Genomic DNA, 12867 nt, shown 5'->3' on the forward strand with positions numbered 1-12867 from the left:
ACCAATTGTCATTATTCATAGTAATTCTGCCCTATAAAGGCCCAAATGCTCCTAGGGTCAGGGTCCTGGAAGCCTCTGGTCACAATATTTTCATCAATCAATATGTAATCTTGCTTTATGCATTTATGTTTATAGACATTTTATTTCATATATACTATTGATTAATTAACATTGAACAGCATTATAACTCCTGCCTGAATGAAGCTTATCTAATCATGCATTTTCTCCATAGGACAAACAATAGTCTTCTTGCCTTTAGCAATACTAGGCAGCAATTTAGTACAAAACTTAAGGACTATTTTAAACAGTGAAATCACCAGCAAAAAGCACAAAAATATGGGAAACATAACACCAAATAGAAAGTTAAAAGGATGTTTCTTTACAATTTGAGAAACAAAAAGGCAGAGATTTCTTTGGTTGACCTCAGCTAGGATTGTGGGCATTTGGCCACAATCAAAATTTTTTCCATTCTGTACATGTGCAGGAATGACCAAGAAGGTACCATTTGTACTGATTTTAAGCTTACAAATAAATTTTAGTGAGTAGGAAAATTTGCATATGCTGAATCCATGAATAATGAAGATGGATTATATTTGCCAATCATGTATCCAATAAGGCTGTAACATCTAGAATATAGAAAGCACTCCTATAACTCAACAGCAAAGAGGCAACCCAAAACTGAGCAAAGGACTCTCAGAGACATTTCTCCATGAAGGATAATCAAATGGTCAGTAACTGCATGACAGACAGTATCCTTAGAGTAATGCAAATCAAAACCACAATGAGATACCACTTCACACTTACTGAGGTTACTATAAGTTTTTGTCCCCTCCTTTCCATCCCCCTATTTTTACTATACAATGTAATCATTTATTTAAACTGAAAATAAAAGGTGTGGGCAAGGATGCAGAGAAACTGGAATCTCTGAACACTCATGGTAAAATGTAAAATATAGAGATGCTGTGGAAAACATTTTGGCACTGTGGGAAAGAGTTTAGTAGTTCCTCCAAAAGTTAAGCAAAATTACCATAGGGCTAAAGAGTTCCACTCTTAGATATATATCCAAAAGAAATGAAAACAGGAATTCAGATACTTCTGTGCCAAAGTTCACTGAAACATTATTTACAACAGCCAAAGGGTGGAAACAACCTCAGTGTCCATCAACAGAGTGTGGACAGCCAAAATATGTGTGCAAAATGTATGTGTGTGTGTGTGTGTGTGTGTGTGTGTGAGAGAGAGAGAGAGAGAGAGAGAAAATATATATATATATATATTTATATATATGGAGAGAGAGAGAGAGAGAGAGAGAGAGAGAGGGAGGGAGGGAGGGAGGGAGGGGGAGGGAAATATAATTCAGCCAAAGAAAGGAACAAAGTTCTGGTATATGCTACAACTATGGATAACCTTGAAAACATTATGCTAAGGGAAATAAGCCAGACACAAAAGGACAAATATTGGACAATTACATTTATCTAAATATAAAAAATAGGCAAATCCATGGAGACACATTACTTACTATAGTCTACTAAGACTACTTCTCAGAGGTTATAGGAGCCAGGGGGAATTAGGAGTTATTGCTTAATGGTTACAAGTTTCTGTTTAGGTTCATGAAAAAATATTGGAAATAGTGGTAATCGTTGTGCAACACTGTGAAGATAATTCAATGAAACTGAATTGTACACTTAAATGTGGGCATAATGGCAAATTTTATCCATATTTTTTTAAAAAAACTGATGTTGTTAAAATGGAAAAAAAGTCACTGAAAACTACTAATCACTGCTAACTTTTATTTGTATTCAAGGACACAATCAACCAGGAGAGAAGAGTTCTTTTGCTCTGTCAAATAAATATATTTAAAAGCTAGCAAACATCAGAGCAGAATTTTATCAAGCCTATAAAAGAGATGGGAAATTTTTATTAATAGTTATTTACAACTATATACAGAGTTAACATATTGCAAGGGAAACATAATATAAATATATTCAAAGGCTTCATTTCCAATACTTGACATTTCAAATTTTGAAAACATTAAAATTACTATCGAACAAAACTCAGACCACATTAGCAATGGTTTAAAAAAGGGAGCAATTTAATCATTATAATACAGAGTGCTTTAAGAAATTTTAAACGTGTAAAAGAAAAAAAAAACAGTTTAGTGCATTCAATTGTTACAGTCTTTACATTGCTTCTTTTTAAAAAATGTTAACAGTAGTATGAAAAAAGCTACCCACAAAGCCAGCTGTCTGAGCGAAGAAATCAGCTAAATTGCAGCATTTTGGAATTACTAATAAAGCTATAGTTAAAAAATAAACAGTTTATAAAAATGAAAGCAGCATGCATATTCAAGGCTTTTTCATAATATTTCCATTAGCTGACACATTTAACCAAGAGCTTAATATTTATTATTCATTAAATTAGATAAAATAAACTGGCCAAGCCCACTACATGTGATCATTCAGAAAAACATTTTAAAATCCAAAGCTAATTAAACTGAACATTTCTTCTATGAAGAAACCACATTTTGAAAAATGGTCCTATGATCACAAAATAAAGGGTCCTCAACATGAATGAACAGCACCGGTCTTTACAATGTTTATAAATCAGTATGAACTTTCAGTCTCCTGGTATGATAAGAGTTAACAGTTAACATTCCCATGATTCATAAGTGAAAAGCTAACTCTTAACTCATTAGGATCAGTTCAGAATTTTTTCTCTAGTCAACGAAATTGTTACACAATGTAGAATTTCACTGAAAGATAATGAAAATTCTGATCTGACATCTGTATGAACATTTCTGATTCCCACATGATTGTAAGAAAACACTACATATATTTTACATGATTCTTTTTCACATTTTTTTGGTACAACATTTATTTTAGAGTTTCACCCTATTCAACTTCTTACCAGTTTCTTTTCCTTCTTCAGTATTATCTATTTAATAAAAAGCAAATTGGCTTCTAATGAGAAAAGTAACAGAAATATTACAAGTAGAGATTATGGCATCCTTGAGTTTAATTAAAGATCCGATCATTAAGGGCCAGCGATACCACAAAACTTATTGTTTCAACATGTGTATAGAGGCTATTTTAATACTTGAAGTTGTATAAGCCCACATACAACTTTTAATCTTGGCGCAGGGCCTGATAAATAAGACACAAAATAAAACAGGTTTGGTTTTTCTGTTTTCCCATTCCTAACAATTTTTACTCTGTAAAATGTTTGGTCACTCAAAGCTATAAGCTTAATCACATATCAAAGAATACAGGCAATCCAGCCCTTCTTACCAGACACACAGTAGTAGTAAGCTGGACTAAATATGAGGACAAGCTCTAGTGGTCATTAAACTCCCTCAGAAAGTCCAAGATTCAGAATGTCTCTATCATATCAGAATAAAAATGTACTGTATTAAAATCTGAATTTTTACAAGTCGTTTTTTAATTAGTGTTCTATTTACATTGCAGAACTTCCACCAACTGCAGTAGTTTAACTTTGGCACAATATTAAGTTCCATTTCTTTTGGATATTGGATCCTGTTTTTTGAGAGCCCCAAAACATTTTCAGTGTCATCAAAGATTGGGCCCCTTCACAGTAAACCAGACATCTTGAGTTGAAGAACTGATTCTCCTTCAACATTTTAAGCAGCTATAAAAGAAAAACATAAAAAACTGAAACTTTAAGGAAAACCAAACTTTAATTTTTCGACTTTTAGATCAAAATGACTATTAACCATGAAAATACATCCTCTGTGCCCTAACACTGAACTTACCACACACATATCATATAATGCACTATACCTTGTATGTACCTCATATAGCTATATTCTTCATATGCCAGATTTGCTTATAGACATTTATCACCTCTCTCTAGTCATTTATAAAAATTATGAATAGGAAGTCTATATATCATTATCAGTATCTATAACAAACAAGCTGTGAAATCTAAAGACCTATATGTTTCTGTTTATATACAAAGTTGGCAGGTACAAATGTTATATATGTACTTCACTTTTTGCAAAAACTGTTCGAAAAAGTTTGAGTGACTTTTTTTTTGCAAATTGAACCATATTTAAATGCAATAAAACAGAGAGAGAGAGAGAGAGAGAGAGAGAGAGAGAGAGAGAGAGAGAGAGAGAGACTGCAGAGTGAATCAAGGAACATTTTAGTATATCTGAGCTATATCTCTTGCCCTTTTTAAAAAATATTTTTTTAGTTGTATATGGACACAATACCTTTATTTTATTTATTTATTTTTATGTGGTGCTGAGGATCAAACCCAGTATGTCACACATGCTAGGCAAATGCTCCACCACTGAAATACTGAGCTACAATCCCAACCCTTCAGCCATTTTTATCTTATTTTAAGACAGGGTTTTTGTTAAGATGCCCAGGCTGCCCTCAAATCTGGCTGTCTTCCAGCCTCAGTCTCCAGAGTAGCTAGGGTCACAGGCATGCAACACACAACTTTTTAAAGGAAACCTAGAGTGACTTCTCTTATAAATGAACAATTATTTTATTAAAATAATAACCCAAATTAAGGTTTTATAACTGTAGACTTTTGTGCATTTGAAAAGAAAGGCATTCTTCTATACATACCATAAAAGTGCACATAACAAAGTTGCAATACAAATTTTTTAAAACTAGCTTTATGTGAATTTTCTTACCATAATACCAGTGTGAATATATAAGAATTTTCCACACAAATTTAAAGTATGGTTAAAGTAAATCATACAGAAAAGTTCACATTATTTTTAGAAGATTATAACTCCCCAGAAAGTCGCTGCAGAGGCTGCAACAACAATTCACGGCAGCAACAAATTTGTTGATTTAATCTTGGCTGAGTGTGCATTCTTGTGTTTAGCAATAAAAAAAGTGACTGTTAAAAATATTTTATGCATCTAGGTCAGAACAAAGCCTGTCCTGAAGCTTTCCAACAGGAGGAAGTGGAGGGTTACACTTCAGGGCAAAGCTGTACAAAATTCTTGAGCTTCTAGTGACTTAAAATGTGCTCTCTAACTTGGAATGAGATTTGCACAGCTTTGTAAAAGCATCAATATTTTCAGTTCATCTGCTTTTCTGCCTTAAAATATGTTAATGAAAATAAAACCTGATAAAAAATTGCTAAGAAATAAGGACAGTATCTTGCATATACTGAGGTCTCAAAAATAATTGCTAAAATAAATAAATGAGAGAGAAAATATGGGAAAATTAAGGAAATTACGAGAAAGAGAAAGAAAGTAAGAGGGCATAAAAATAAGGCCTGGGTTAGGGATGTAAAAAGCTATGGAAACAGGCAAGCATGTTCATATATAAAATAATAATGACGGTCTATGTCTCATTTCCTCCTTTACTGTTTGAGAACACTACAATGATTTCTGATAGGAGATGCTATTTGTACTACAGATATTTCATGACAACTACAATATTTTCTGAAAACAATGTACTTTTATACTGGAACACTCCAAAACAGAATACAGAAAATAATAAATCCACGTTGCTGAATTGCAGAAGTAGTAAAACTTGAGGTCCTAACTCTGAATCAGGTAAATGATTTGTAATAAAAGCAAAATTTTAATTAATCTAATTGATAAAGAATAAAGATTTAAAGAGCATGTCAAAATCTTTCAAATTTAATCCACATTTATTTGTACTCTTAAGACTATAAAGATATATATTTTAATCAAACACAGTACTTGTGCTGGTAGATTTGTCTTATATCAAAAAGATATTTTAAGTGACTGAGCTAATTTAATATCAAATATGTTATTTGCCTTTTGATCTCTAAAACAGAAATAATTTACATCACGGTTTTCAAAAACAGATGCCACCTAGGCAAACATGAAATTTATATAGGGTTGAGAATAGAACTTTGGCTTTTAATAGAAAAAGATACTGAAAGCTGGGGGTGGTGGCACATGCCTGTAATCCTAGCAACTCAGGAGGTTGAGGATCACAAGTTCGAGGGCAGCTTCAGCAAATTAGTAAAACTCTGTCTCAAAATAAAAAAAATTTTTAAAAAAGGCTGGAGATATAGCTCAGTGGTAAAGTGCCCCTGGGTTCAATCCCTAGTACGCGCAGACAAAAAAGATACTGAATGATTTTAATACAGAAAGCACTTTAAACTCTAGCTAAAAATCTACTAAATTTAGAAAGCAATATGATAAAAATCAGTTTTTACTTAGTTTCCTAAAACTGAGTAATCCTCACTCTTGTGGTAAGTCTTCCCTTTGGTATACTTTCCCCCCTTCTTTTTAGTTTTAGTTTTTTAATTATTTCTTTGAATAGGCAAAAAGAAAAAAACGAGGTTTTAGTGAAGGAGGGTTGCAGGAGAAGCATTTTCCTTATCTTTACTGTGTGTGTGTGTGTGTGTGTGTGTGTGTGTGTGTGTGTGTGTGTATGAATCTCCTCTTCCCCTGGTCTGACAGAAAAGGTATCTTTCCTTGGAAAGAAACTTAAAAAATATTTCATACAGGGGCTAGGGATGTGGCTCAAGTGATAGTACACTCGCCTCGTATACTTGAGGCACTGGGTACGATCCTCAGCACCACATAAAAATAAATAAGTGGAATAAAGGCATGCTGTCCATCTACAACTAAAAAAATAAACATTATAAAAATATTTCATACAAAAAATAAAGCAACATTAAATTCTACATAATAATCATAATAATCGAACAACACACATTAATCATCTACATTTTGACTCTATTAGTGGTACCTAGTCTTATTGGGGAAAAAGAAGTGTTTTGGAAAAAGAATTATCAAAAGTGAAGATGACTGATACAATAAGATGGTTGTTAGAAATGCAAGTGGCTGATGGAAAAACTACCAGGTTAAAAACTTACATTTCAGTCATCTGATTTAGAAAGCTTCCTCTTCACATGTCGTGGGGGTTCCCAAGTATCACTATCATCTGTTTCTTCTTCATCTTCTTCCTGATCATCAATGACTTCCTCTTCCTCTTCATTTTCTTCAAATAATTCTATTCCTAACTCAGATCTTCTCTGTCTTTCTGCAAACCACTCTCTGACCTGCTCATAACCCATATGTGATCTGTTGACAAGTTCATCAAGGTCTTGCTCATTAAGAAACTTGTGCTTCAGGTAATAATCCTTCAGTATTGCAGTTCCAGTTTTAAATTTTATGAGTGATGGTGGCCTGTCCCAGTTGTTGATTCGTTTGCCTCCTCTAGGCCGTCCACGAGGTCTTCCTCGGCCCCGTCCTTTGGGTCTCCCTCTTCCTCTTTTCCTAAGGGATGACAGACCATTCATACTGCTCGAATTGGCGCTTTGATAGTAGTAGTACCATTTCAAGTTTCCATTCTTCCAAGCATAACGGGTGTCCCCAAACCAACTAACTATGTCTGTCCTAGCAAGCCCACTTTCTTCAGCCAACTTATCATACTCTTCTGGTGATGGCCACTGTGTTCTGACAAATGCACTTTTAAGCATGTGCAGCTGCTCAGGTGTCTTTTTACAAATCTTGCCTGTATTCCCGGATTTAGGTGGGGCAGATTCATTTCCAGGAGAAGTTTCTCCAGCTTCTTCTTTGGAACTACCTGCATTGCTTTCATCTACTTCTATTTTCTCTTCCTTTAAAGCTTTTGATTTCTTCTTCTCTGTAAACCATGCATCAATTTCCCTTCTAGTAAGTTTGGTTTGCGCTCTTAACCTATTCAATTCTTCCTCCGTAAGTACGGAGCTGTTGAGAAAACTGGCCTGAAGGACACGAAGTTGCTCGGCAGTTTTCTCTTTAAACTTCTGGGGAGTGAAGTCAGGAAAAGGATTCCAGGATGGCTTATGCTGTGAAGTAATCACAGTTGGGGATTCAGTGGTTTCGTCACTGGAGTCTATAATGATAGTGGTAGCGGAATCATTGTTGAGATGTAAGCACTGATTACTCTTTGAATTTCTCTGGTTGTACCTTGTGTCACTAAACCATTTTTTAATCTCACCTTTTGTCAGGCCTGTTATTTTCATAAGTCTGATAATTTCAGAGTCATGGGGAAACTGATTTTTAAGGTAGCTAACTTTTAATTCTGCCAGTTGCTCCTTAGTCTTTTTTGCTCGAATGCCAAATGAATCAGGGTTTACCAGTGCAGTTTCATGTTTGACATTTTGAGAAGGGGGAACTGCTGCTGTTGCTGGCTTTGTTTCTGCAACAGGCGGAGCAGCAGGCCCCTGACTTTTCTGTACATTGGTTTGGTTTGGAACCCCTGCCACGGTCAAGGCTATAGGTGCTGTTACTGGCAAAGTATTTGTTCCGGCTACTTGAGTGAGAACCAGACCCGGCTGACCAACTATTTGGCATGTCTGTAAAATCGATGGTAAACCATTACTCCCTGTGGAAATGTGTGTAGGAATGACAGTTATGGTCTGAGGTACAGTATGTACTGTCCCATTGAATTGTTTCCTTCTTGCCTCTTCAACTTCCTCAGGAGTCCAGCTAACACCATGTTTAAGACGTTGGGCTGAAAACCATATCTTGATCTGTTCCTCTGTATATTTTGCTTGAGCAGAAAGAACTGTAATTTCTGACATTGTTGGATAAGGGAATTTGTTGTAGGTGTTAAGTAAAAGGGGATTGTTATCCAACGCAGCATTGTAGGTGGGAATGCTACTAACAGGGATTAAGACTTTGGGAATCAAGTTAGAGTTCTGCTGAGCAGACACTGCAGTTATCACCTGTGCTAGTCCAGGAAGAACAGCCGCGGGGGTCACTACTGTGCTGGCAGTATTGGGGTGCATTCTGTTTACAACAGAAGTACTTGTATTAGATTCTGAAGCTGAAGAATTTGCATTTTCCACATTTTCTTCACGGTCTGGCTTGATTTCATTCTCTTTCTCTTCAGGAACATCCTCAGCTGAGTTATGATGGACTGTGATCCGTTTGTTTTCTACTTTATTTTTCATCATTTTCATGATAGGAGTTTTACTGATAGAGATACCTGAAGAAGAAACTTCTATGGATTCTGCTTGCTCTGCATTCTCCTCTTTAACAAAACTACCATCAAAAGTCAGATCGTTTATTGTTTGCTCAAAGATTGTCTGGTTATTCCGTTTCACCATAGTCAACTTGAAATTCTCTTCTCCTGGGTGATATTTCAGATTATGTTCAGAAAGTGCATCATACCTTTTGGTAAGAAAGTTGCATTCAACACAAACATAGGATGAATTTAGCACTACATTGGGATGTTCTGAATCCACATGGAAAGTAAACATATTTAGATCTGGAGTTTGAAAAGTACAATATTTACATTCATAGCCACCTTCAACTTTTTTATTTTGCTGATTGTCAGAATCCACAGATTCATGAACTTCTTCATCACTTGAGATACTCTCTGCCCTGGTGTTTTCTATGGGCGTAAGTACAGGAGGACCTTCATCCAGATCTGATATTAACTCAAGGTCTGGATCCTGTTCACTGGCAAGGACCATGCAAGGTATTGTTGATTTTCTCCTGCTTGCCATGCTGATGTTACAGGGAAAATTTCAGTGGTGATTAAAAAGCATTGAAGCTTAAAACTGTTCAGGATTATTCATTTGAAAACAATGGCTTTTGGTTCTGCAAGTCCACTTTTGTGCTCAACAAGTCTCATTAGCAGCTTTTTCATGGTTCAATCAAGTAAAGAGCTTATTGTTGGCAGATAAAATACCGCTGAACTGCTGAAATTTTTGAAGCACAACTCCAATCACCTACATTAAAATAAATTTAAAATGAGTGACTATGATCTTTTAAGCAAATTAGTTATATTTCACTTATATTGCTGCATAGCTCAATTATAAAGATCTAGAATAAGGTAAGAATCAGGGGGAAAAAAAAGTCCTCTAAAGATGAAAATAGATACCTCCAAGCCAATTCATTGAAAGTTATGTACTATACTTATCGTCAGATCCAAACTTTTTTATTTCAATCTTATAGCCATTTGAATCTTATAAGAGAATGAAGAGTGGGCCTGCTTTTGTAAACATGCTACTATCAGTGTAAAATGACAATCTCTTAACAAGGTATGGCTGGGGGTAGAGTGCTTGCTTAGCTATGAAATTTGCTGGGTTCAATTCTCAGTGTGGCAAAAAACAAACCCAAAACTATAAAAAGCAATCACAGTTACTCAAAAATGATCACCATTACATCCATCAATTATGTCCTCTTTCTCCTACAGGTCTGTCTCAATAGCCCAAAAAGGAAGTTCACACATGGCAAAAAATGGTAAAGATGAAAGATGAATGATCAAAGTTTCATAAACAATTATTCTTAATCATTCTATAAAACGCTATCAGGATTTATTAAATATATCTAATCATCTAAATCTGCTAATATGGATCCCCAATGCTGGAAGAATAAGTTTGAGCCCCGTAAGGTACATAATTCCCTTCACTGTGGCCCCAACCTTGCTTTTCTCCCTCATCTCTGCCATCTTTCTCCTTCTTCCAATTTCCTTATGTTTTCCACACACCAGAAATGACTGCCATTCCAGGGACACTCAGTACACTTTCAGACCTTTGTCCATGCCATTCCTGATGTTAGGACACTTGTCTGTGTACCTGCTATGATGATCTCTCTGTACCATAGGTTACTTTTTTCTCTTGTGTTTTTTTTTCCTAGTCTACAACTTACCATATAGCAGAGGCAACATTTCTGTTCCCACTCCCCATCTACATCTGTGGTCTTTATATTATATATAATGTATCCCATTCTTTTTTAAGTAACAGCTTTATTGCAATAAAACAAAGTCTCCAAAACTCTAGATTGAACAAACAAGCAAAGGAGCTTTTTTTTTTCCTTTTTTCATTCTGTGTTCAGTGCTCAGAAGAAGCCAACATGCTCTTTGCTAAGAGAGCTTGTAACAGCAGTTCTTTTTAAAAATATTTTTATTGGTGAAATATAATTATACATAATAGTAGCCTTCAGTGTGATTTATTCGTACCTGCACACATCATAATTTGGTCTATTTCATCCCCTGTACTTCCCCTTTAAGCAAAGAACCTTTATATCTCAAACGCATTCCCAGATGAGCTATTTTGGTTGATATCTCATTCATATTTGCATCTCTAGTGCACCCAAGAAGCCTGTACTCGAGTAGGTAATCGCTAAATGTTTATTAATTTGAATTAATATGAATAGGAAAATAGTCCCGCAAAACTCAATGGAGCCTGAGGGCATCACCACAGAGAACAGAGGCTAAAATTCACAAGACTGAATTTGAATATCAATAAAATATGAATTATACAGATTCATTTTAATAAATTTTGCAATCAAAATATTTCAAATAAAAATAAGATGCTAAATTAAGGTTTACATGTCTCTGAAATCTAAACCAAATGACAATGAATAAAATGAATAAGGGGTCTCCCATATTTGCCACTGTAATTTAGAATCTTTGCATTTACTAGCACCATCCTTATTACAGATGAAGTAAAGAGAAAAGAGTTTGCTAGATGAACATGATATCACATGCCTGTAATTCTAGCAACTGGGGAGGCTGAGGCAGGGGGATCACAAGTGTTTTAGCAACTTAGTGAAACACTTTCTCAGAATAAAAAATTTAAAAAGGGGTGGGGATGTAGCTCAGTGGTATAGTGCCACCGGGTTAAATCCCCAATAGTAACAAAACAAAACAAAAAGTTTGCTTAAAAGATTATAAAGCGGGCTGGAGTTGCAGCTCAGTGGTTCGTCACATACATGAGGCACTGGGTTCATCTACAACTAAAAAAGAATTATCAAGCAAAGTCTGGCCCCTATGAGAAGATATACAGACTCAGTAAAGGGAGATACATTTTTAGGAGATAGCTGTGCAAAGAGAAAATGCCTTAACTTGAAGGTGGTAAGATCCCCCGCACTACAATTCCTCAAGTAAAGACTACAGATCCATTTGATAGATTCAAGCAGCAGATGGAAGAGTTGGACTAAATGTCCCTATTCCCTGATTTCCCAAATTACAAAACAAAAAGTGCTCAGCTTAGTAATACTAATAGTATTGACAGTCCAAACCCCTACTCTTAAAGTTGTCCTACTTTTTTTCCTACAAAATTCCTTTTAATTTCTAAAAGATTATAGGGAAATGTAAAACTATTTTATAACTAAATGTTATAAACTAAGCTAATGTCATCTTCTAATCAAATGGAGGTCATCACTTTTTTTTTCTTTTAAGTATCAACATTTCTGTTAGATCAATATTTGAACAGGAAATTCCTAGGAATGTAGCTCTGTGGTAAAGGTAAGGCCCTGCATTCAATCCCCTACACACACATACGCACACCCACACACACACAAATAAATAAGAAAGAAAGAAAGGGAATTCCCCAAATAGCTCTAAATGGATAGAAGAATAATAAATGAGCATCATTCACAATGTGGATAACAAAGAAAAACTGTTGAAAGGCAGGAGAGTTAGCTGTCTTGACTTATTCTCCTGAAATTAGAGACATACCATATTTATTTGGGGGAAGCTAACAGCCAGATAGAGGGTTTCTGGGCACTTGCCAGTTACACACACTTGTAACCCCAACAGCTCTGGAGGCTGAGGCAGGAGGATTGCAGTTTGAGGCCAGGCTCAGCAACTTAGTGTGGCTCTAAGCAACTTAGTGATACCTCACCTTAAAATAAATAATAAAAAAGGGTTAGGGATGTAACTCAATGATAAAGTGCCTCTGGATTCAATCCTCAGTGTCTCTCCATCCTCAAAAAAAAAAAAAAAAAAAAGGAAGATGAATTTTTTCTGAAACAACCTATAAGTGATAGTTTAACAATTTGTTTTAAGCAAGGGAGACTTTAAAATAAAATACTATGAGAAACACCAGCTCCAGAGAACTCCAAAATATAGAAGAGTAGGTATCTGGTCAGAGAGGGTAGAGGCTGAACTACTCCCTGAG

At 35.3% G+C, this 12867-nt stretch overlaps 1 protein-coding gene across 3 annotated transcripts in view; it reads right to left on the bottom strand.

Moving 5' to 3' along the window:
- ZHX1 (zinc fingers and homeoboxes 1) overlaps positions 1-12867 on the bottom strand; it is a 32686-nt gene that overhangs the window by 6724 nt on the left and 13095 nt on the right. For 2 of the 3 annotated variants that reach the window (XM_081266205.1, XM_081266203.1), the window contains exons 3-4: positions 6841-9690; positions 1759-3642 (exon numbers count right to left, since the gene is read on the bottom strand). In XM_081266205.1, the coding sequence (XP_081122331.1) occupies positions 6844-9465 (2622 nt within the window). In that variant the 5' untranslated portion in view covers positions 9466-9690 and the 3' untranslated portion in view covers positions 1759-3642; positions 6841-6843. Of the gene's footprint in view, positions 1-1758; positions 3643-6840; positions 9691-12867 lie in introns of those variants that run through there. The other variant, XM_081266204.1, reaches the window with a different exon arrangement.

Source organism: Spermophilus citellus, assembly GCF_964194105.1.
Source record: "Spermophilus citellus genome assembly, chromosome: 14".
Classification (NCBI taxonomy): domain Eukaryota; kingdom Metazoa; phylum Chordata; class Mammalia; order Rodentia; family Sciuridae; genus Spermophilus; species Spermophilus citellus.